General features: G+C 46.6%; 1 protein-coding gene across 2 annotated transcripts in view; it reads left to right on the top strand.

The window, feature by feature from the left end:
• Positions 1–564: 564 nt before the first annotated feature.
• Positions 565–24,703, top strand: part of LOC105702488 (CCR4-NOT transcription complex subunit 6-like) — a 592,633-nt gene continuing 568,494 nt past the window's right edge. The window contains exons 1-3 of one of the 2 annotated variants that reach the window (XM_012430091.1): positions 565–662; positions 2,387–2,702; positions 2,856–3,031. In XM_012430091.1, coding sequence (XP_012285514.1) covers positions 2,395–2,702; positions 2,856–3,031 — 484 coding nt within the window. In that variant the 5' untranslated portion in view covers positions 565–662; positions 2,387–2,394. Of the gene's footprint in view, positions 663–785; positions 1,067–2,386; positions 2,703–2,855; positions 3,032–24,703 lie in introns of those variants that run through there. The other variant, XM_012430092.2, reaches the window with a different exon arrangement.

Genomic DNA, 24,703 nt, shown 5'->3' with positions numbered 1-24,703 from the left:
ATCGCGCGACCCTGCCCGTGAGCAATCTCCCAACTCATCTGTGGTGCATTTGACGTTTGTTTATAACGGCTGATAACGGCTATTTGAAGTTGTAAGATTCGTAACCAATATTTGTATCAAAATGTATAAAGTAGAAGACCAAAAAGTAAATTATGGAATGAAACAAATGGACAAGATGAATGTTTATAACCTAGCGGATACCGCATGCCCTACGTCTGTTTTGTCCGCCATATTTGATACGTTTTCTCCTGGTTTACTACGTTTTTTACTGTAAACTACTTGATTTACGTAATATACGTCAAAAACCTCGAAAATCGTGAAATTATCCCAACCCTGCATTATATGATCGTCTTAAAATTTCACGCGATAGGTGGCTTGATTACTGACGAGTAAATACATTTCTTTGCTTAGCAGTTCCCCTCTATAGAATGGTTCAGATTTCGTTCTCTATGGTTTCACGATGTCGGCTGCTTCGGGAAGATTCGGCTGCAGAGCCGACCGCCTGCCACCGCCTGCCGACCAATCAGAGCAGGGTAAAATGCGCGATCGGTGCAGTTGATAAATGGACGATCTGTGTTTGTCAAGGTAGTTTTGTTTACGCGAATATTTTCACTCGGATTCAACTCCCCGTGCGTTTTGTGTGTGCTAAGAGGTAGATGAAGGTGCGTAACCGTGTCCTCCTGTATTTCGCCGAATTTCACAACGGTGGGACTTAGGCCGGACGAGAAATTCGCATAACGCGAGCGGCTGTCGTAGAGAGTGCATGAACCCCACGGGAAAGAAATAATTGTTCTCACTTAAAAAAGCGGCACTTCTCCAAGGAAATTGCATCTGTGATTGGCGCGAATTTCTCACATCTGGATTTATTTATGGGAGATTAAAGAGGATGACGAAAAGGCCTTATGTGTTCTTGACGGAACAGTTTAACGGAATTGCCCGTTGTTAGGTTAGGGGAGTACCACTTGTATAGGGTGACTCGAAGCGATACGTTTATGTTACGCTGTTTAAAAGACGAGACACCATTTTTACCTGAAATACTATCAGTGGTCTATTTTTCAAGGGCTAAGTATGTAACTTTTAGTGGTATTATAATGTACATTTGAAGTAACCTAAGCTCACTGTTTATGGCAAATCTTCCGATAACTTAAATTGTACGACTTCTCTAAATTTATAATACGATTGTAACTCAGTTGCATTTTTCAATTGGGATATAATTGTTTGTTTAATTTATAATGGTTACTTGACATTAACGTCCAATTCATCCAATACGATTTATTTGAACTATGAAGGTCAATATTGCTTTGAAATGAAGACTAGTGATAGAGGATTAACCTCAAAATACATAGTATTTGGCAATTGCGTGGTATTTGGATGATAAAATGGATGCTCGTCTATATTTTAATTGGTCATTGATCATTTGTAAGTTAATTTCTATTAAACTGACTCAGTTATTATAATAAAAATATTAAAAATGTTTCAAAGAGTAACACGTTTATTACTGTTAGCATTTCGAATTACATTCAGAGTAGTGCAATTATAATTCGTAGATTCAAATGTAGAATCATTATTAAAAATATTGATAGTGATTCGATTGGCATTTCAAAGAGATTGTTTTATTACTTGTGGATAATATAATCTGTACTGTTTAATGTTTTATTATAAGCAGTTTATGAACAACTTAAGCTACATTATTTCTATCGTTTATGATATTGTCGATTTAAATACATTCTTGAGTATTAACGATACATATTGTAGTACATTATTCAATTGATATTATTAAGGTTATATTAGTACAAGGCAATAGGGAAAATCGGTTCTATAATAGCTTTGTGAGGATGTCATGAACAATCGTAACTTTGATGTGCAATTTATTCACAATACATTTGAATACCTGTTTGCGTAATCGAGGGATGGGAACAAATAAAGTGATAAAATTAGTAGTTCATAATTTAACACCTTTTCAGTGTAAAATTCAATCAGCATTATGGTTTCCACTTATAGTTTATCCGATTGGCATCCTGTAATCCTTTTTTCCCTGATCAAATGATACGGAGACTATTCGATGTAACGTGCCGGATTTTTAATTAACATGGCTCCTCCTGATATGCTGGTGTGCATCGAATGTCTTATAAAAACAGAAATTCCGCTATTCCGTATCAAAATTCCTGGAAAGTTCAAACTCCTTCCTACCAAGTGTCCTATGCATGTCTCTCCGTTCTGCAATTTAGGTTGGTTTGTGGACTCGTAATAAAACATTCTTAACGTGCTAAGACATACCGTTAAAAATAAAAGTTAAAGCAATTTGTTGGGACACTTAGTGTGCCAGCAAATGCTTATACCAGTAATAATGTTGATGGTTTAACATATTTTATTTTATTTTTTAAAGGATATAGGATGTCCCGCAATCATAAGGACAAGTATGAAAACACCAACCCACGTCGTACCCACACCATCATGTCGACCGAGGATGCAAACTCTGGGAAGAAATCTTATTGGCCGGAGTTGGAGATAACAGGCAGTATAAGGAATTTGAGTCCAAATTTGTGGCAGCTAACTCACTTAACTGCTTTGTATCTCAATGATAATAGCCTACAAAGGATACCACCTGAGATCGGCCGTTTAATTAATTTACGAGCATTAGATCTTAGCAGTAATAAGCTTCGGAGTTTGCCTGCTGAGCTGGGGGACCTCATCTACCTCAGGTAAAAATTTATAACTGAAAATCATGTTCTTTGTAGATTACGACAATAAAATACAATAACAATTTTATTTATTGTATCATACTTGAAATATGTGAAATAGTAGACAAATACTGTTTGAATTTGTAAGTAAAACTGATGTTTTATTCTCTACAGGGAGTTGTTGTTGAACCAAAACTATCTTCGCGTGTTACCGTACGAGTTAGGAAAGTTATTTCAACTACAAGTGCTTGGACTTCATGGAAACCCACTGAATAAGGAAGTGATGGCATTGTATGGTGAACCATCTGGAACTCTCAAGCTGCTGTCCTACATGCTCGACAACTTACAAGGTATGTGCATGACTCTAACGAAGCAATGTTTTCGAAATATTCACGAAAAAAGGATAACCGATTCATGAAACAATGACCATCTTAGTCTCAAATCTTATTAAAAAAAGTTAAACAAGTTTTAAACGACTAAGTAACCATTCAAATTAAAAGTAATCCGTGGTATGCAGAACGGTAGATTGCTGACATATTGCAAGTATAGAAATTCAGATCTTGTTTATAGATAATTTGGTAATTAGTAGGCTTATTGACGAGTAATTACACATTCTGCATTTCTGTAATGAAATATCCTCTTTAAGGGTGTACAGTTTTGTGTGGCAGCTTGCATTCTTAAAACATTTTAATTACATTAGTAATTTTATTAAATTATTTAATGTCAGCATTGGCAAATTTAATCACGAATGAGATTAAAGATGGTTTAGTTTATATTCTGAAGTGCGTTGCGGAAAGCGACTACAGCAGTGATCTGTGTTACCGACAGTTTCGTACGAGGATGCATCTCCTATTGGAGCTGCATTTTCACAGATGGCGCTATAAGTTTGATTTCTGCCTCTGCTTTTTGTCAATATTCTGTACATTTCAACTAATAATGTATTAAGCAAAAGTAACAACGAATACTGTTATAATATTCAATTATTCAACTTTCTCTGGATTCAGGTAAATGCATCAACTTGGTTTTTTTTACCGAAATATGCAGATCCGATCTTGGGCATTTGGCCGTTCGTACGTAAACCCATTTTTAACCGCTCCGTTATTTTACTTTTTATTCAACTATTAAGTCATTAAGGAACAAACTGTTGCGGATTTTGGTAGCATTCAGTTTATAACAAAGGAAATTTGACGTGTGCTTGATACATTATTATCGTTTTTAAATTGAGATGTTCTTCAGTCTTTGTAGAACATTAACTCTCTGTAACGCCACGCGACTTTGAAGTCACATATCTGTATATCGATAATTTTTAAGACTTATTCGATATTTTCGGGGAAACTTAATGTAGTACTTTATTATTGTACCACTCCATTGTAACCAATGACATTGTTTATAAATTGTACATTCATAAACAACTAGTTAATATCAGGAGGTTAATCTTTTCAAATTTAACGTTATATCAGTTTTTCCTTAGTTTGAAACAAAATTTGGGTTACAGAGGGTTAATACCGCGTTCTGTAATAATTACCTACGTTCGGGGTTTGCTTTATTGTTCTTATTCAAGGCTGACCCTGAAAATATGTAGAGTTATTAATCAACAAGGCAATGACTTTTTCTTCGATTAGCCCGAGGTGAAACTATAGTTTTATCATATTCTTTAATTATGGGGGGAACCTTTATTTTAAAAGTATATTCAATCTCGTGTCAGCAACCTGCTGATATTTACGCCGTGAAACAATGCTTTAATATAGCAACACAATATAGTAATGAAATTATCGGTATTTAACGTGGAACTAATCATACTATAGTAAGTTCTTCGATAAGAAATGCTGAATCGTAGCTCCGGCAAGAAGGCGCGAAACAAGCTAGGGCGGAAAGATGAAAACCAGTAGTTAGTTACCGTAATGAGTCATTACTACATTATCTACCTTTATTCATGACGAAATGTGCAATGATAGATCCGATCTGAAACTGCGAAACAGAGATCTGAGAACCGCGGAAGCTAGGAGAGATTATATGTATTTCTCTTCTCTAAGCAATCTTACTCTTTAGTATATAATTGGCGTGCGAAAAGCTCATTCTAGCAACCTAGAGTACACCGTGGTGAAAATGGGTAATTAGAGTAGTATGTTATCGTAAAGCCTTAAGTTAGCGATCAGCGAAGAAATTGCGCTCCGGTGGTAGTTTGTGCCCCGCAATTAGCTTACATCTCGGTGCATAATCGCAGAATTCATGGTAGTCAATTGGAAAGTCTCGATTAACGCGACCGGTGATTCACTTCGATTGTATACCAAAGGTGGTCGCGATTCGAGGGGTCGATTCGGTCACGCGGCTCGATATATCGAACTTATTATAGAGCCGTAACCGCACCAGGGCGATAGATCGTCGGGTGAAATGAGGTCTAAAACTTGGCCTGCTGGCGCGGCACGAGTAGCATATGACAAATGATGCATTCGGCAATAACGGATAACCATTTATTTACGGGCAACTGGTTCTCGGTCCTGGAGGTGGAATTGATCGCGGTGGCTCTAACGAATTTCTGATCGATTCGAAGGGGATGAGACGGAAGGAAAGAAACCGCGACTTTTACCTTCTCGGAAACGTGGATTTATATCAACCGTTTACTTCTTTTTATCTATTTACGCATTAGTAAAACTTCTCTTGCTGCTGGTGATGGGAAACCATTGACGGTCCATCGGTACCTCTGTCCCATGATATCGTTTAAAGAGTAATGCCGAGTACTTATGGTGACCTCGAATTTTTCTAAACGCATTTGGTGCGAAACTCTGCTAACCCTCTTTCCATATCCTGGAGGTGGATTTATATCAATGGATATCGATTTCTTTTCTCTACTAGCGAAACCGCGTCTACGGTTGGGATGTCTAACCTGTTTAAATTCAAAGACGATGGAGAGGTAGACATAAAGTCAAAGTTTTATTGCATGACCGTTTTAATATCGGTGCCTCACTTAGTGGGCCAGGAAGGGGCAGGAACATTCAAAGCCATCGTTCTCGTGGTCGGGTGAGTTGAACCCGAAAGATCCAGGTCGTAGGCAAGTCCAATGATCGTCTCACGAGATGATTGGGCCGGAGATTAAAGAAGCCGATGTCTTGCCTACTCAACATGTACACTTTTATTGTCTTACTTTCGACCTTAAAAGTGGCAGATGTTTTCATTGCATCTACTTGTGGGCCTGAAGCAGGACTTAATTCGTATTAAGTAGGACGTACGAGATCGAAAGTAGGACTTAAAGAGGGCTTACTCGGATTTAAAGTCTAGCTAAGATTTCGAATCGGAAATTCCTGAGTGGAAACGCTATTCTTCTTGCAATATACATCTGTCCCCTCTTCATGTCGAGCGTTGCTGTTTCTGGCCTCATTATACGCGGTTATTGGAAAGTATTCGAAACGTCGAAACCCTTTTAACGGTGCACACCGTGTCGAGACCTGGCACGTCCACCACGGATATTTCCACGGAGATACTCGCGATCCTTGTCCCGGGATTAGTCCTCCGCGAGTGTCGATCATCGATCGGCAGAGATGACGGGAACGCGAGCGATCGATCTGGTCGGCTGGCTCGATATATGGGGCGAGAGGGCGTCCCAGGTTGGGCAGGGCCAGGACGATAGATCGCCGGGCGTAATAAGACCAGGTCCAAGACTTGGCTCGGCACGGAGTAACATTAGTGCCTACATAATTTAATTTCTTTTAACATCGGGGTCAAGTGGGTGTGCCTCGAGGGGCATGCGCGGTGGGTGGACGAGGGAGGTCGGTCCGCGGCGCCCCGCGGGAGGAGCGCGGGGGGACGGGAGGCGAGCCGGCGGGGAGGGCGTACTTCCATCCATTGTATTCCCTCCGATTTTTCCCAGTTATCCGATTGCCTGAAAGGTCTCGGTTGTACCATTCCGCTTACCCATTGTTCCCTGACTTTTACTATTCGGCGGGGCAATGCCGCGCCCGTCATCTCCGGGGCTCCGCAACGCTTCGCTGCGGGCCCCGTGAGATATTCCCTCGTCATCGTCTTCCTCGTCTTTCTCCTCCCTCCCCCTTTCTCCCTTCCTTCCCTTCCTCCCCTTCTTGCCGACCTCTTTCGGCCCGCTCTTCTCGCCCCGCTCGCGCCAATTCGTTTCCCTCTCCCTTCCATCCCTCGCCGGTCCTGGAGGTTTGCGACACCGTCGATGATCCTCTTTCTCTCGGTCGAACTCCGCGGGTTGCGATAACCCCAGCCGCGTTGTAATTACCTTAACCCTTTCGCTACTATTGGCAACTATTGTCCGCCACGAAACGCCGTTCGTGTACGACGGGCGACTATAGTCGCTAGTCACGAATCTACTTCGTGCACTTCCTTCTTATGTATCGCTTTTGCTGTATTATCGGTGGTTGGAGTCGGCCGATATGTATTACACTTGCTGGAATAATAAGTAACGGGCGGTTATCGATTTTTCAACGTTTTGTCCGTAATGTAGAATTGTTGTTTATATTTTTCCATATACTTTTTGTATGACTGTTGTGTGTTAGCGTTCACGAATTTGATGACACTGTGTGGAAACGCCAGAGACTGGGTGTACCGGCATCTTTTAATATGTCATAACGTCAGTGTGGAGGTCTTAAGGCAGGTCGTGGTACCCATAGAATTTATTAATTTTTTTTTCCTTTTAATTTGGCTAGAAAGAATTTTTAAATTTTAAGAAAGTTGATATTTCATGGGTATCGAGATGTTCTTTAGGGCCTCTATATTCATGTGATAAGGTTTCAAACGATTCGATACGCTCGGTTTGTAGAACAGTATTAGAAACGATTGAACCCTTAGATATCATTTTCATATTACTTGAACTTGAAGGACCCGGCTGGATTTTTCACCTTCCATTTTTGGTATATCTTCGACTCGTAGAGGCAAATGTTTCATTTATTCAACGCGGGTACTTTTTACTGACCGAATAGCATTTGCTCCTAGATTTTTCTTGGACATTGTAGCCGGTGCTTGGTTAATTTAGTTCGTATTAAGGAAATGGAAACAGAGATTGGGCTTGTTGGGAGCAACCTTTGACCTCAAAGTGTGATGCGATCCTGGAACTATCATTGGGCGGAAAGGATATGGTACTTCGTCCGTTGCATCTCGTCAGTGAGACCGTGCAGCAGGTTCTGCGTCGTGGGGCACCGAAAATCTTTTACCGTAGGTCAGGGTCAGGGATTCTAGGCGGGGACTTCAGGTGAATGGGCGACTGCGTAGGCTTTCAACTACCTGACTCCACATACGGTAGCGTGTTTTCATAGGTATAGGGTATGGTCATGGTGTATCATCGAGTTATTTCCAGGACGAATTGTACTCCACATTTTGACTCGTTATAACAAAGGCGACGCATGTCCCTCGTGCTTCCACCACGGTAACTCGTAATTGTGGGAATACTAGGGAAGGGGAGATAGGCGTAATATATTTGTGCGGACTTCAATTCTACTGATAAAGCAGGCACTACGTTTTCCCGACGTATGCCTGAACTAATTACACAACGACTGCTTGAAAGCGATTCAACCGATATGGCTGTATTGAAACGATTGTACAAAAACCATTGCACGATTGAATTAAGACTTGAATTAAGAATATCGAAAGATACGAATTAATATATACAGGAGGGTAAGAAAGTATTCCAAGGTAGAAGGAAATAAAATGCGCCCTATGTTATGTACTTTTGCGACAGGTATTGAACGAATGTCGAAACGATGCTCGCGTGGCCCCAGTCTATGTCTCATAGTTTCGTTCTCTCGTTGCCGCAAAAGTAAAGGTTCTCGTCGGAATTCTAATGCGTCAGTTGACCGATTCGCCGAAAATCGAATCGGAAAGTGTCTCCTGTGCTCGATGGCCAATTTACGCCCGTCGCGGCGCCCTCACGTCCCCGTCGGTAGGGGTTTAGCTTTTGCCGCTCCAACGCTTGACCCACTTCCTCGGAGCCGTTCTACGATGACCTCTCTCTCTCTCTCTTTCTCTCCCCTCCTCCCTCATCGGAGAAAGGGGTACCTCGCGGGTGCTCCTCGCTCCTTCGGTGACCTCCACCCGTTTCTCGGTTGGGTCGACCCGGACTAGGAGGGCGCAGGCGCGAAACTAGCGACCACTGCTCTTAACAATTTTTTAAGCGGCGACCAATCATTGTTACCAAGGACGCTTTCAATTTTAAATCGGTCGGAAGAAAAATGAACAGGTATCGCTGGTAATTCGACATAGAAAATAATGCACGTGATAGTCGCACGGCTGGCCGTCTAAGACGACGTTCACTCTGACGATTGTTAGTTGCGCGATTCACTGTCGGGCACATTAGTTTGCACGTAATTCTCTCTAGCTTTATAGAATACCGACTTAATCGCGCGATCGTGCGCTACAGGGAATTATATACAATGTAATAGTCGCGCTGGAAATAAAGCCTCCAGGATTAATGTCGTCCATTGGTGCAACTCGGTGGTCGCAACTTTGCTCGCGTTTTTGGTCTCTAGGTGGGCGGCAGCCCTAAGGTCGATATTTAATTCCTTCGAAGGCGTTGCGCTACGGAGCCAACTAGAGATGCCGAATAGCTGCAGAGAATCGGCGGAAAGGGGGAAATTCCGTCGTACGTTCTCTGCAGCCAATCAAGACCTCATTCGCCGCCGAAAGAATGAAATATCGGTAAAAGCACGCGGCGCTCCGATAAGAACATAGCATCCGCAGGGTCATTTCGAAGCCGGTCCACGAGGATGCTGGAGATGCTCCGAGAGTGCGAGGTGCTCTTGGATTTCACTTCGTTCCGCTCCCCCCAAAACCGGGCGCGCAGGCAGTTCCTTTGAGGCGCGTCCAAGGGATTCCCTTGGAACAACCGAGTCGGCCGATCGACTCGGCTGATCCTGCAAAGAGGGGCCGAGAGCTCCCGGATCCTTTTCCATGAATTACCCATGGTCCCCGGGGATCCGACGAGCCGGCGCATCCCAGGAACCCGGGAACCCGGGGGACGCGGGATGTCGAGCGGACGATTCGATTCGAGGCCACGACAAGGGCTCGTTTTTCTTCTCGCTATGAGGAATACGCGAGTTTTTCGGCCCTCGAGATTCCTCCCCGGATCTTAGACCGAGACATGTATCGGGGTTGAATAGCGGATATTGAACGGGGGAGAAAGAAGTGCTTCGATCGGTGTCCGGCAATTTTGCCTCGGCGTGACTACATGTGGCAAAGAAAATGGTTTATCATTTCGTGGGGTACGGAGTGGAAAAGAGTCAGAGCTCGAGGGGCACGAAAATTTGATAACTGCGTACGGTCGAACCATTCACAGCACAAACGTGCCGTACTAGTAATGTATTGTTTTAAAGGAGAAGAACGGTTCTAAAGAAATTAATTAGCGAATAGAGATTGTTTCGATGTTTTAGACTACGGAATTCTACGTGCGATTAATATAGCGGATCTGATCAATGGTTCGAATCCTTGAATTTTTCATTCGGTGGCTGAACTTATTCCAGCAGGACGAATGGTCTCGAGTGGTAACTGGGTGGTTTGCTTTAGATTCGCGCGATACACGGACAAACATAGGGAGTAGCCCGCTGGACGTCTTTAAGGGAACCAAGGGAATGAAATTCATTTACGAAAGTGAACCGCGATAAACTGACCAGGAAGGAAGGAGGATCCGTTTAGCACTACGTGCTCGATTGCGCTCCGCGTTCGGTTGCTCTCGGAACCCATCGAGTTGCGTTTCCGGATACAGGAGGAAAGATGCAACGAATTAAATGTTTTAACTCGTTAAGTTCGAGTTATCGGTAGGAATGAATTCGAGTAACAAATGCGAGAGCGAGTTACGCGAGGGCCAAATTGAGTTACCCGCTTGTATCGAGGTATCAGCGTCAAGATACCAGCGTTATTCGTTTACCCGAATCGTCGTTACTCGGGTTACTATTTTACTCACCAATTCCCAATAGGTTTTAATTATTCTATTTACCTATTACTACCTAAACCTAACCTATTAATACCTAAACTCGAGCTGGTCGTTTCTTCGCATCCGAGTAACTCGAGTTGACGAGGCATTTGTTTAACCCTTTAATTATGGAACGCCACTCTAGTGGCTTCCGCATGACAGACGTTTCTTTACGAAGCTCCACTGCAGTGGCCCCCTTCATTCCCGTGTATTCAAAGCGATAAATGGATATCATATTCGTATAAAATATTAGCACTCCGTCCTGTCCGTGAGGGTGGTACATCACGTCCGAGTCCAACGTGGTTAAAGGGTTAATCACATCGCCAGACAGATGTACCGGAGGTCCGGAGGGTATTTTCACGGGACAAGGCGGGAGGGCCATCGTCATCCTACTTCCGGGACATGTCGAAATTCTCAAACGGGTCTTCCTTTTCTGGCGTGTCCTCGGGAGTAATTATCGGCTCGCGAAAAGGAGCAAAGAGACCCCGTCTCCTGACGGAGGACGGAACTTTTAATAAGGCTGTCAGGGATCGGGAACTTCGCGGGCACCGCTGGTCGGGCTGATCGCGAATCGATTTGACTCGCGGGTCTGAAATGTCGGATTCCCGGGTAAGAATCTTCAATGGCCACTGTCAGACCCGATCCCCGATCTGCTGCTCGAGCACTATTGCTCTCTTTATTCGAGTCGAACAGGCGGCTCCGGATTTCGTCCGCGTAAAGGTAATCTGGCCTCCGGAACTTTCTGGTGGAATTTCCCCGACGACCGTCGCAGCCTTCTCCGGTGCGACAAACCGCTCGTAAAGTCCTTTCTCCTGTACGAGGTAAGGGGAACGAGAAATGAGTTCAAGTTGACGCGATTCGAAGGACCGATCGCATGTCGGATGCACTTTGGCTGCCGGCTTTGACCCTGGGTGATTCCACCCGTGGATGGAAGATTTAGACCCCGAACGACGATCCGATGTGGCGGCGGCCATTTTGAAAGACGGAGAACAAGGGACACTTACTTTCTATCTTTACTGATTTTGAAAAACAACGCGATATTTCTCAGCATGAGAGGAAGAGAAAAAGGATCTACCATGAAGTGGTATAAGGAGATACGACGTATCGGCCCCTCTTTAGGGGTCCAAGATCTTTAGATTTTCGCTGATCCACTGCCGAGAGCTTTTGTTCGGTGAAACTTTGCAATGAATAATTATTGCCTGCTGGTTATTATCGCGTCAACGTCACATTTTATATTATATACGCGGATTATTGTTGCACGTTGCGTTCGGGCTATTTACATCTATGGGAAATGTCACGCGGTATCAGAATTCCTCCCTAATACGCAAGTGGTATTTGCATCGTTAGATCAGCAAAAATGCCTGATCTCTTGAGGCCACTTTCCGTGGAGCGACCACAGACGTTGTTTTATACTTCTTTTTGAGATCATCCCTTGTTCGCCCTATTTCATTTTCCCTGCAGTCACAAGACTGTCAAGTGATTGGGCGTTTGGGGTCCATATACTCCACGTCCATGGTTCCGCCGCGCGGATTTTGCATCCGCGTCTGCAAATTGATCGTCCGGCGTTGACGGAGCGAACGATTCCGTCGTTTCCGTCGTTTCCAGTCGTTTCCGTCGTTTCCACGCGTTTCCGCCGGTCCCATGCGTTTCCGCCGAGGCTGGTTCCGGCCTTGCCGGCCATGTTAGCCCAGGGGAAACTTTCGGCTTCGTTAGGAGTCTTCGGTTCGTACGGCGTGACAATAGCGAATATGTGGGTCGCCACGGTAGCGGCTCCTGCGCCGGCCAACGGGGTCGCGAATAGAAAGCTAATTGCGGACGTGCAGCGACGACGGGAAATCTACGGGCACCGAGCACCAGCGAAACCGCTTCCGCCGTCGGCCCCTTCGTCCCGGCGTCGGCGTCGGCATCGGATGAAAGGCGTTCCGCCCGAAAATAATGCGATTCACTCGGCGTCGCGGCGCCACTCCAGCCGTGTAATTGCGGGGGACCAAGGCGTCTCGCCCCGAGTAATTCGGAACGGACGGGGCCCCAAAAGTAGCACGATACGTCTATTTCCGGCGGGCCCTGCGCGAGGGTTCTCGTTCTTGCCGATCCGACTCCTGCTATTTTGCGGCTTTTCGAGACGACGTGCCATTTCGAGCGTTTTCTCCTTGCGTTTCAGGGGGGATCAATTTTAACGACATGGCAGAACTCGAGTCGATGAGTTTTGTCATGTATAACCCGAATGCACGGGAAGATTTGGGGACTACACAAGAATTTAAGATGGGGAGATATCAATGAAATCAATTTCATCTCTCGCCTCAAATATATATTTATTTTCGTTTTTTTTTAAGGTTCAGGCCCAACTAAGCATTAGATCGACCCTCGTTTCATTCTCGAGGCCCTTCTCCTCGTTCTTAATCCTAGCTACAAAGTTCTTCATAAATTATTCCACAACGAATGCAATAATGCAGCGAACTCACATTTCACAGATATTTCCCAATTAGTTTTACCCCATTATTTTCCAGTCACCGGTATAAAGATTCTCGAGTTTAACTGATATAAATTAGAGGAACCACTCCGTTCCGAGATTTACAAGCGTCGAATCAAATGTAACGTTCCGAGGACCTGGGGGTTCCAACGAGAAAACTCAACTCGACTGGAGGTTCCGAGCGAACCGAGAGCGAGATTTCTGACGGCAAATTGAACGAGCAATAGAGTAGAGGGTTCGGAGGCTCGACTTGGATCGACAGCTTCTACTCGAGGATGCTCATCTGCATCCGACTTGTTCAGTGGTCCAGGATGTGAGTTAGAGATGTGGGCATCGGTCCCACCTTCGGAGGTCGGCGTTTAGCGTTATCGGTGTTATAGGCGGCGTCTTGGTCGAAGCGTTTATCTTGGGTTATCCACTCTCCAAGGGGCGCTCGATGCGGATGCGGTTTTCCGCTCTGGGTTTTACGAGGAGCCTGCTGTTAAAAGGAAACCCGGTAGTTGCGGACTCCGTGCACGGTCGTTTCACCCGCGAGGACGAGTCCGCGCGGCGTGTAATTGTTCGGCTCGTCGCCGTTGCGGGACGCCGTGTCCTGGGGATCGACTCGAACGCTTTCTTCCGAGTTCGTCATCCGTTTCTCTCTGTCTCTCCTTTTCCCGCGGAAGAGAGATCCTCGCCGATGACTGGCCGCGGCGCGACTCCCGGTGACCGCGTTCGGTGCCTTCCAGTTCGCCTCACTTTCTACGAGGGGCACTCGGCCGTGGAGCCCAATAAGACACGAGCACTTTCCTCGCTCACGCGACCGAACCGGTGCCGGTGGCCGTGAACGCGAGAGTGCGCCGCCACGGCCAGGAAGTGTCCAGCATCGATGCCGACCAGGTGCTCGAGGAGTCCTCGAAATCTCTAAGCCACGGTCGAAACTAGACGCCCACGAAATTGGTAGCAAGTGGAACGACGAGGCCGGGTCAATGGGAACGGAAAAGAAATTCCCTTCCTCGAACCGAATCGTTTGACTTTCTTTGCTTTATTTCCGAGGGGGTATTCAGTCAGGCAATCATGGATTTTAACGATTGAAATCACTTGGAAATCAACGAAATTTCCCTGTCGCTGTTTTAAGGCCCTTGTTACCAAGTCGCATTGTTGGCTATCGTATGGAATCAAAGGCAATCGGCTCTCAAGGAAGGGAATCGTTTTAATTGATTTCCAAGTGAACGGCCCCTTGTTCATTTCGGATAATGTGATGGGCGAGTGAATGATAATTATCACTCGACCTAAGCGAACCCTCAAAGGGCTTAGTTTTGATAATTTTGGAAGATACTTCGGGGAATATACTAAATACTTTGATTACTTTGGATAAGTTTAATGTCCGGCGTGATCCGTCACGGTGTTTGATGTTACCGATCGGAAGTTGTTAACCAAAAAGTTAGGTACTTAACCTAACTTTTTGGAATATCTTTCTGCACGTAGATGTTCCGATTTATCTTTATGGTTTCGAAGCAAGGAACCTGTCGGACCCGGAAGCGAGTTGGGCGAACGACGTTGCGCAGTACGTTAAGGGTCCTGTCTGCTGCCGAGCTAAGGTGTTGCCAGGGTTTTGCTCTCGAGCGATACGATCTGTGCCGATATATCGGAGCGGTAAATCGAGGGTTTCGAAGGAGCACAACGGGTCTGCCAAACTCGATTTCTGACGCGGGGGTCGAGCGTTTCGCAAGGGAGGAGTCGGTTAATGGCACCTTGCATCTTTCACGGTTTTTTCCATCTCTCTAATCCGCAACTTCGGGTCAAGAGTTCATCTCGGTGGGTGAACGCGGGGTCTTAATGCGATATAAAAGTGCCTCGTTTATGAAATTTCAATCCGAACCGGGGATACCGAATCGTCCGAAATTTCACCTCCTGAATGTAAATACTATAACAAAGGTCTTGCCATCCAAGAAATTTAATTTTTCTCTTTCCATAACTTGTGTATAAAAAAATGAAATATAGGCGTCACGTTGATAAAAGTCGATGGGAATTCACATACACTTTGACATACCTCATAACTGAAGGTTTACATAGAAAAACCTAAAATGTCGAAATTACACATTAGAAAGGGTATACACGTAACATATTGTATATTTACCGTATTAGTGTATTGTTACTTGAATTAGATGTAATGTTACATTATAGTTTTCTTTAGCTTAGATGCCAAGTGTGATATTACAGAGCAATGCAATTTTACTGTAGTTCCTCGTGGCATCAAAATGAACAATGATTGAGTATGTAAATTTACGTGGGCATTTATCTTGGTGCGGGACCTTCCTTAGGCCCTCCACTTTCACGTGATAAGTCCGTAAAGTAAAAAAAAAAAAATAAATAAATAAGTCAGACGATCCGGTTCGATCGGCTCGCCGAAAAGTTTCATAACCGATCGACTTCTCGGATCGCCTTATCCGACCTTTCGTATCGCCTTAACGTCGCGCGAACCTGTCGAGGTACTCGCGGGCGGCCGAGGAGTGAGAAATCAACTTGCCAGGTTTATCTACTCATTTCCCTGCACGAGGTGCATAATGCGTCGACTAATGAAAAGATTGTGGGCCGTGAGCGTTTCGTGCGGAGGTTATAATAAATGGAACGCGGCCAGGTAACACACCGAGCGGACAGAGACGTCCGAACGGTTAGGCTCTGCCATCAAGACACGAGAGACGGTGCCGTCTGGGCGTAAGGTTATTTATCGCACCATACGAAATGATCTCGTGTCGGAAATAGGGCCGCCGTTCCCGCTATACATCCCGCCCACGTGGGCCGTTGCATCCGTGTGGGTAAGCTGCGTTTCCGATGCACCGACTGCACGGGCGCGCGCGCCCGTGTCGGGGCGCACACGCGAGAGCAACACAATGCCCACACGCGATTTCTTGCCTTTCTCCGGAGGCAAGCCGGGCAAACGAGGCGAATCAAACGATAAGACGTTCACTCGGGGGCACGGGCCGATCCAACGGGAAACGAGAATGCGCCCAATGGGCACCGGCTATTATAAACGAGGTCCCCTATCTAGGGGAATTATCGGGCCCTCGACCCTTTCCCACGTTTCGCAGCTTTCCCGGCCGGGTCGAGCACGTCGCGGCCGGGGTGTCAAACTGGGCGATTGTTTCAACGAATCGCCCCCCTTGACCTCGGGGATGTGCCCGAGGTGCGTTTCCTAACGCGACAGGACTCGCCGAAGAAATGGCACTCTCTGGTTTCCGAGTCCTGGCTGGCTGGTCGAACTTTCCACCTTCGCCTTCCCTCCGTAGTTGTCGCCAGTCGACTTGGCGGAGTTTTCGGCTCGACTTCGGGACGGGCAAATGCAGTTTAGAGGCTAGTAGCTGCCCGAGTCCCTTTTACGATACCAGGGCGTGGCATACAAATGAAGGCGATCCGGGGTGGAATGTACCTGGGGTTCCAATTTGTCTTTTCAAGGTGGAGGCCCAAAATGTGGCGCAGAAGGTCTGCCGGGGTCCGGGTGCTTTGGAGGCCATTTCCCGAGACCTTAATGCAGTTCCCCGGTGCAGTTGCAGTCCCCTGGATGGGGCTACCTGTCAATTTGGGACGGTCGTTCCGTTCAATTAGGTTTGCTGAACTTTGCGATTGCAGGCGCGCCTCGGTTACCGCGGAGAGGCCGCTTCCGCGCCCGTTTCCGCGCCCTCGGGCCCCCGGCTAACTTCCCGCCGGATAAACGAGTAATGGCCTCGCCGCGCTAAATTTCATTACGCAAGTAAAGTGCGGTTTTCGTATTGTGCACCTTAATCCTCTGTAATCTCCTTACCTAGGGGCGAAGGACGGGACCCGGGACTCCTGCGCGCGGATACGGTCCCGCGTTCGCCGTTCCTCTCACCTGCGCGCCGATCGCGACTAATTGCCCCTAGGAGACGACCGCTCCGGGTCTCGGGTGGCGGAGAAATTCTTGGGGACAGGTATTCGGGACTCTTGCACACCTACGAGGGTACTTGGGGAACCAGGAAAGCGTTCGATGAATTTAAAGTGATATGAAAGTGGCATCTGAGGGGTCAATTTATGAAACGTCTCCGAACTGGGCGTACCGAATCGCTCGAAACTTTACCTCGTGAATATGGGAGCCCTAAGGAAGGTCTCGATACTCGTGAAGTTTCACAGGGGTCGAGACCGTCTCTAGGGACTCCGTCTTCACCTGGTAAAATTTCAAACGATTCGGTACACCCAGTTCGGGCACGAGTTTCATAAACGATTGACCCCTCATACGCTACTTTCGTATCACCTTAAGTCGGTGGATGCGAGTCCTCGTATATTTTGAGGTACTTTAACAGACGTCGCGTTAGTCACGCCGCACATCGAAATTCATGTCGTAGGTACGGAGAAATGCTTTAGGAAGCATTGAGTACAGCTGCGTATTTATGCATGGATGCACACAAATATAAAAGTGTTTTATATTACTTCTTGGAGCATTTGCTGCGTGCTTAATGTATCTGTCTTTGGGGTGCGGTATGACTTACCAATAAAGTTTCCAAAAAACGGCATTGATGGTCCCAGGCCCCCGAATTTGGGAATCATTGCGCGGATGTTTCGCGGAATCATCGATGAAACGGTAACAATTCGGTGGTCACTTGGGGAGGTACGGATTTTTGATTTCGACTAATACGTTTACCCTATTAGGCGGTGGTCTAGCCGTGAGAAATGGCGCCAGGGAGGAGCAAGATTGTCTTGCTCTCCGTAACGCGATTAGCGATGCAAATTCTCGATGGCGGGGCCGGAAACTTGGCCGGAACAGTTCCCCGTGCTCCGTGCCATCCGGATATTAATAATGGCGCGAGGACGGTGATATTGCTAAGTCTAATTTCAGGAAGTGCCGAGCACGCTGGCGTCTCCCCTGGCGGTGGCCAAAAGGTGCAATATGCGCCAGCCTGGATTCTGGCAAGCGCGCTGCGAATAATGCACCCTAATCGGCCATTGCCAATGCGACCTTTAACGCGGTTTCGTCGCACTAGCGGCCTGAACGGAATGTTCGATGGGTGTTCAGGATGTTCCTGAGCTCGCAGTTCTCCTAGAAACTGCTAGAGTTGACGAAATTTAACGTGGAACCTTCCTCTTTGACTTTTCCCTCGGGTGATTACCAAATTATCAACGAATAATGTTGACCAATCACGGATGAGGGGTTCAAACGGACCAGTGCTGGCAAGCGTCTCGGCATGCCTCGCGTTATCCGGACTCTTTCTTTATTGTACTTAATTTTTCATTTATTTTCAGTTCCAAATTATGTTACAATATAATGACAATAATTTAATTATAAAACTGGAATAATTCCGAAGTCAGTACTAATTGATGTGTTTCACGAATCCATTGATTCGTTCTAGTAACACTGGTCCATTTGAATCTCGCGCCCGGGATTGGCCGACTTGAATCGCTAATAACTCTGTAAATAGCCGCTTAGGGGAAAAAGTCAAAGAGAAAGTTCCCTCAACTTCCATCAGTTTCAGGGATCACTGCGAGTTCTCGGACCTCCTGTCTAGGAATCTAGGAATATTGATTTTCTTGCCACGTTGCAAAGGCGCCCTTGATGGGTGACGTCGTCCTTTTATTCCACTCATTGACCGTCCGTCAACCGCATCCTGATCCGGCGGCGCCGCGCTGGTGATTCCTTAAAAAAAAACCCTGGCTAAGCGTTCTGCTGAACGAGGGACTTCGGATTGTCAAGGTGCGGATTGCAACGTTTGCGAAACGTCGTCTAGAGGGAAACGCCAGAACCGGAGGACCCTCGAGATGGGGAGAAGAATCGTGTTCCGCTGTCGGTCATGAATTCGCGTATCAGGGGTGAAGCTCGCTCGAAAACTGTCAATTGACGTGCCAACACGTACCTGCCGATCGGTGGAGAACATTGACGCGCGACCATTATGCCATCTTGCAAGATTAACTTCGTCTTAACCCGAAGGAATACCGACAGATCGTCTCGTTACATCGGTTGACGCATGTCGGTCGAACTGCTCTCTCGCAATAATTTACAATTATCCATTCGGCGACTCAGGAAAGTCGATTGCTTTTTTCCCTGACAAATTATACAACTTTAGGACGTCTCTATCTCGCACCGTGAAACGTACATTTAAGGCGATGTGAACGTGACGTCAAAGTGGCCGCGTTTATGAAACTTTTCTCTGAACTCGATGTATCGAATCGTTTCAAACCTTGCAACGTGAATACGAAGGCCATAAGGAAGGTCCTACCACCCATGAAATTTCAATTTTTTTGTATCGTTCGTAGATATTTTCAAAATTTTTCATAAAAAATGAAATTTCATGGGTGTCAGGACCTTCCTTGTAGTCTTCACATTCACGTAGTCAAGTTTGAAACTATTCGGTATACTCAGTTTCGAGAAAAGTTTCATGAACGATTGACCCCTCGGATGTCACTTTCACATCCCCTTAAGACTCGCACAGATTATGCCGGGGCGCATCGCAGCACATCGCGTATCAAAAATTCGCACGGGATCGATTTCATAGATTTTATATGGACCATCGCATATTATAGACGGAATATCCCGATGCGATGCCCGTTCCGGCTAAAATGTGCGCGAGCTTTTAAGCGGCTCTGTGTCGTTTGCGAATCCACGAACTTTGGTCCTCACGCAAGGTGGAATCGAAGGTCCTGCACAGAGTCTCGTGTTCGATTGGCACGTTTGGCAGGAGTTCAATATTCGAGAGAGAAATCCGACCCGACTTTTTGACGCCTTTACTCCGAATAGAGAGCCTCATCGTACCGCCCGGATTTCCGCAGAACGCATTACGAGGGGCGCGCTCTAATCGGCTGTGGGTAATGGAAACTTAACGCAATTCCGCTCGACATTTCCGAGTGCGTTTCGAGGAGTACGGGAAAACACGTGCTCCCATTTCCCGCGTCGGGGGTGGCGGATTTCGGGAATGGAATTTAACGTCGTAGGCGCCACCCCGAATCCCCGGAACGTGTGCCGTCCTCGCACGACGATTATCCCTCCGCTCGAGTTTACGTTTAAACTCACGTGCGGCGCCCGATCCGTAGGAAGGGGCGCGCACAGGTGTACAAGCGCGGTCTACAATTGCGCCGTAAATTGTGCGGTCGACTGCTCTCGAGTTGTCGATAAGAGCTCCGCCGTGCCTCGGTGACGATTAACCGAGCCGCGAGAAGTAACGACCCCGAACAGAAGATATGCGCGAAGATACCGAAAAGTGATTGACCCATCAAACGCTCGCAATTTGCGCGCCGTCGTCGACTCGGGGACTCAGTGGCTAGGGGAAGGAGCGGCTCGATCCCCAATCTCTCGCCGGTTGGGTTGGATCCTCTGATAAAAGAGGTGACGAGTGTCCTGCTCCGAGCGATGAAGCCGGGATGTCGTAAACGAACGGCCAGGACTCTGGCGATCGCCGATAAGACCGAGACGTTCCGAGACGGTCGCAATCCTCGGTCAGGAGGTCGAGACAGGGAGAAGGAGAGCTTAATAGAGTCTCTTCCGAGTTTAGCTTTCGGAGCTCTGAAGCGTCATGTCCTATGCAGCCCTTGTCTGTCGCGATGACGTTGCGACCGCGGATGCTGCAGACGAGCGCGTGGCGGAGATCCACGTGGTAGTCGATATGTTGGTGACGTGGAGCGTTATCAGGAAATTAGGTGGAATTTCTTGTCACATAGTGATACGTGGCAAGCATGCGCATATATGTGCGCGGGTATGCGTAAGCTATGTACACGCGCGAACGCTACCTAATCTTTTCCGCAAGTTTGGTTCTCCGATATCTACCATGATTAATATTGATATTAATATCTTAGCTGCGAGAATTTCTTGTTCATTCTTATTTGGCATAATTAAGGAGCGATACTGTCCGTGGTTTCTCTAACTTTTATGTTTCTTTGGCCATCCGGTGCACGCTACGCGTTTATAAAGATTCTCAAGGCAACGTTTCGCTCGAATGGCGTATTCAGACCGCGTTTTCTTCTCGCATTTTTTCCCACGCCTTTGACATAAAAGGTATAGAATGGTGAAACTCCACATCGATTTTGAGGTAATACCTTCAGTTCCTATTCAATTTCGCCGAGATGGCGGGTTGGAAGTTGCGGTGTCGGCTGCAACGCGATCGTTTAACAGTTTTAGGCTATCGTCTGGTCTCTCCTAATGGTAAATATCATCGATGGGCGTAATATTATAATAAATACTGCAAATGAAATTTAAACAGGGTAACTCAAGTTAAAACATGCTGGGAGAGTAACTTTATTATTTCACGTAACTTAATTATTACCCACGCGAGTCAAAGGATCTACACGTGACTCCGCCGACGTCTCTGGACAAAGTCTGGATAAGTTACTAACGCTTGTCATACGGCATCGACCAAATCTAGAGGGGCGTTTCGACAGGTCCGGCAAATTCAAAATATGCCTACGAAGTCGATAGAGGATTTAGAGATTCAACCGGGATCAATGGTTTCGACTCGAAAACCCTTATCGAGGGGATTCGTGTTGACTTTGGGTGGGGTGCGGAAAGCCAAACGGGCTTGGCCACGGGCTTTCGACGTTTCGACGGCTCCGAGGCTTCGACGAGGTCCGTCTTCTCGTCTGGAACGGCCCGACGTCGGTAATTACTCGTTAGAGAGGCGCGCGCGGACCGTTGCGCGCCCGCGAGCCCGTCGACGTGACGAGGGCAAATAGCGATAATTGTGGACGGCGAGTAACGGGGAATCCTTATTGGCGAGCACCTTGTCCCGTACACCTCGCGGCCAATTAGAGGGGAGCCGAGCTGCCTCCGGCAGGTTGCCTCGCGACCGATCCGATCCGTTGCGTTACGTAGCCTCCTTCGCGGTGGGCAGCCTCCTCGGTCCATCGCCCGGGTCGCCCCAGCTCTCGTCGGCCTTTTCCTTCAGAATTTCCGGCGACTTTATGAACCCTCTGTCTACAACGAGAAAAAAATAATACTAAACAGTGCCACGCAAGTTATGGATTAGAGCGCCATTTCCTGAAAAGGATATCGTGTACAATTAAGTACAGTTTCTGAAGTCACCACTCGTAAATGGAAGCTTTCCGATCTGAACGCGGATGCGTACACATGGGAATGCACTTAGAAACGTCTTTTTCCTTCAGAACTTCCGGCGACTTTATGAACCCTTTGTCTACAACGAGAAAAAAATTGTATTAAATGGTGCCACGCGAGCTATGAATTAGGCGCCATTTCCTGAAAAGGATATCATGTATTTACACAATTAAGTACATTTTCTAAAGTTACCACTCATAAATGTAAGCTTTCCGATCTGAACGCGGACGTATACACATGGGAATGCATTCAGAAACGAGACAGAATTGGGCCAAGGGAGTTTCGATACTTTATTCCGAATCTGTCGGTACAATTGATCTCTCCCATATTTAGGTTCGATACGGATTGTTTATCCTTTCTTTCGGTAATCAAGAAATATCGCGACTCCTTGCCCACCCATCGGTGCTCGTTACATTTAAATCGCGAACTCTTGCATGAAGTTATTCTTTCTTTCATTAGATGGATATCGTATTTCTTTCAGGGCCTATTGGACCTCTCTGGTGCCTATTTCATAGTCTTTTCTTAGTGGTAGGGCTCCGAATCATGAGGCACGCGTGTACCTCGGTCGCAGACGCTGGATACTGATCACGGGCGATGCAAACGCGCGCACTCGAATTCGGAAATTTGACATCTCTGGGGAATGTTATCAAGAAATTATACGCATGGAATTTTTCTAGTACCTGGGACGGTCCAATGGAATATGACTCGCGAGTGGTGTGTGTAATATCAACAGGGTATTTCAATAATAGAGGCAGTCCCCGCGTGTTGTCAATTTGGAGAGGATATTTTATTTATTTTCCTGAATTCCATTTTTAATATCTACATCTCTCTCCCCTCATTTTTCTTCTTTTTTTTTTTTTAATAATTCGAGAGGTTTGAATAATTCGAGGCGCAGAGAATTCGAGCGCTGATCGATGCTTGCAGAGAATCAGTCGTCCCCTCCCTCGGACCGGCTTAACCTCTAAAACCCTGCCATTTTGTTCGCTCGAACAGCGTTTTCGCGGTGTGTTCAGCCGAGGATCGATCGATCCAGTTTCGCTCCAGTTTCGGACCAGATTGACGCGCCCCTTGGAGGTCCTTAAAACGGCAAAATGACGGCCTCGAGATCGCGACATTTGATCTTTACTTCCGTCGTGGAATCTGCATCAGCTATCAATGCTGGATATCAGTTAGAATTTCATAAACAGACGGGTTATTCCCAAGTTCGCCGAGTAACTTGTTAAAAAGAAAAAAGAAAAATTGTTTAATTCATGTCCGTGTAATCAAAGCGTATTCCTTCGGTCAGATAGGACCTCCCCTTAGCATGTTACATCTTCCGATGTTGAAATACGGCGAGGTAATCGATGTCTAAAGTAGACACCGGGTTAGCGTAAGTTAAACCAGGATTAACTTCGTCATCCAATGGCGCCGCGATTTATACCCTCGACACCTGCTGTCGTCATTTATGGGCCGGAGATGTTACGGATCGGCAGCTTCCGCTCCCTTATTTATACAGCGGAGTTTTTCCGCGCGTGCCTTCCGCTTCTGTCGGGGCAATCGCCGTCGGAAAGAGACGCAAGGGTCGTTGGCAGTTCCCGCAGTGAAAACACGGTCCGGTTATCCGACTGTTGCGATCGGTCGCTCGCGGGTTCGCGGCCCTGACCTAATGACCGTAATAAATCACGGCTTATAATCGCGTCGGTCGTAAACCCGAAGACCGACACTTGTTACCGGTCGCGAGTGTGCGGAGCTCTCGGATGCGCGCGTCGCGTCTCTCTCAGGGATTCGCCGAAGAAGCGCGAGCGAGATAGGAAGCGCGAAGGCAAAATGCCGACATCCGACTGGATTCTCCACCAGAACTCTATAAATCATCCATTGAATAGTGGAGTCTCGTCAAATTGCGGTGACAAAGTTTCCGCGATCCACGCTTCAGGGTCAGTAGCGTCGAGATGCATCACCACTCAAAAGGGACGTTTCCTTGAAATTCGTGGAAATCGCAAGTACTTTCCGCCCTGGAAGCGAAGGCAAAATGCCGACATCCGACTGGATTCTCCACCAGAACTCTATAAATCATCCATTGAATAGTGGAGTGCCGTCAAATTGCGGTGACAAAGTTTTCGCGATCCACGCTTCAGGGTCAGTAGCGTCGAGATGCATCACCACTCAAAAGGGACATTTCCTTGAAATTCGTGGAAATCGCAAGTACTTTCCTCCCTGGGAAAGTAAAGGAAAAGTACAATAAATGTCCCTTGTCGGGGCTTCGTCGTTCAGCTGGGAGCACTCTTGATTACTTGAAAGGGATGCTACCCGTCGCAGATATTTTGGATACAATTTTGAAATCATCCTCAACTATCGTGATTATAATTACAGGGCTAGGCTAGATTATTGGTTAGATCTGGATCTGCTCTTGTGGGTTAACTAGATTTCGATGATGGCCCGAAGGAGTCGACAGGTGGATAAAAGCTCCCCAGTGATTATGAACGCAAAGGTGATTGTCGACCGTAGTCCGTTCGTCTTGAGCAGGCATCCTATCACGAGATTTCGATGATCCCGGGTTGATATGGTACGATTCACGCAACCATTGACAGTACCGTCTTTCGGTTTTTTTTCTACAGCCCCAAAGAATC

The sequence above is a fragment of the Orussus abietinus genome, unplaced genomic scaffold, assembly GCF_000612105.2.
Source record: "Orussus abietinus isolate OABI.00-Male unplaced genomic scaffold, Oabi_2.0 scaffold63, whole genome shotgun sequence".
Taxonomy (NCBI): domain Eukaryota; kingdom Metazoa; phylum Arthropoda; class Insecta; order Hymenoptera; family Orussidae; genus Orussus; species Orussus abietinus.
Note: the sequence above shows the minus strand (reverse complement) of the source record. Positions and strands in the feature narration are given on the sequence as shown.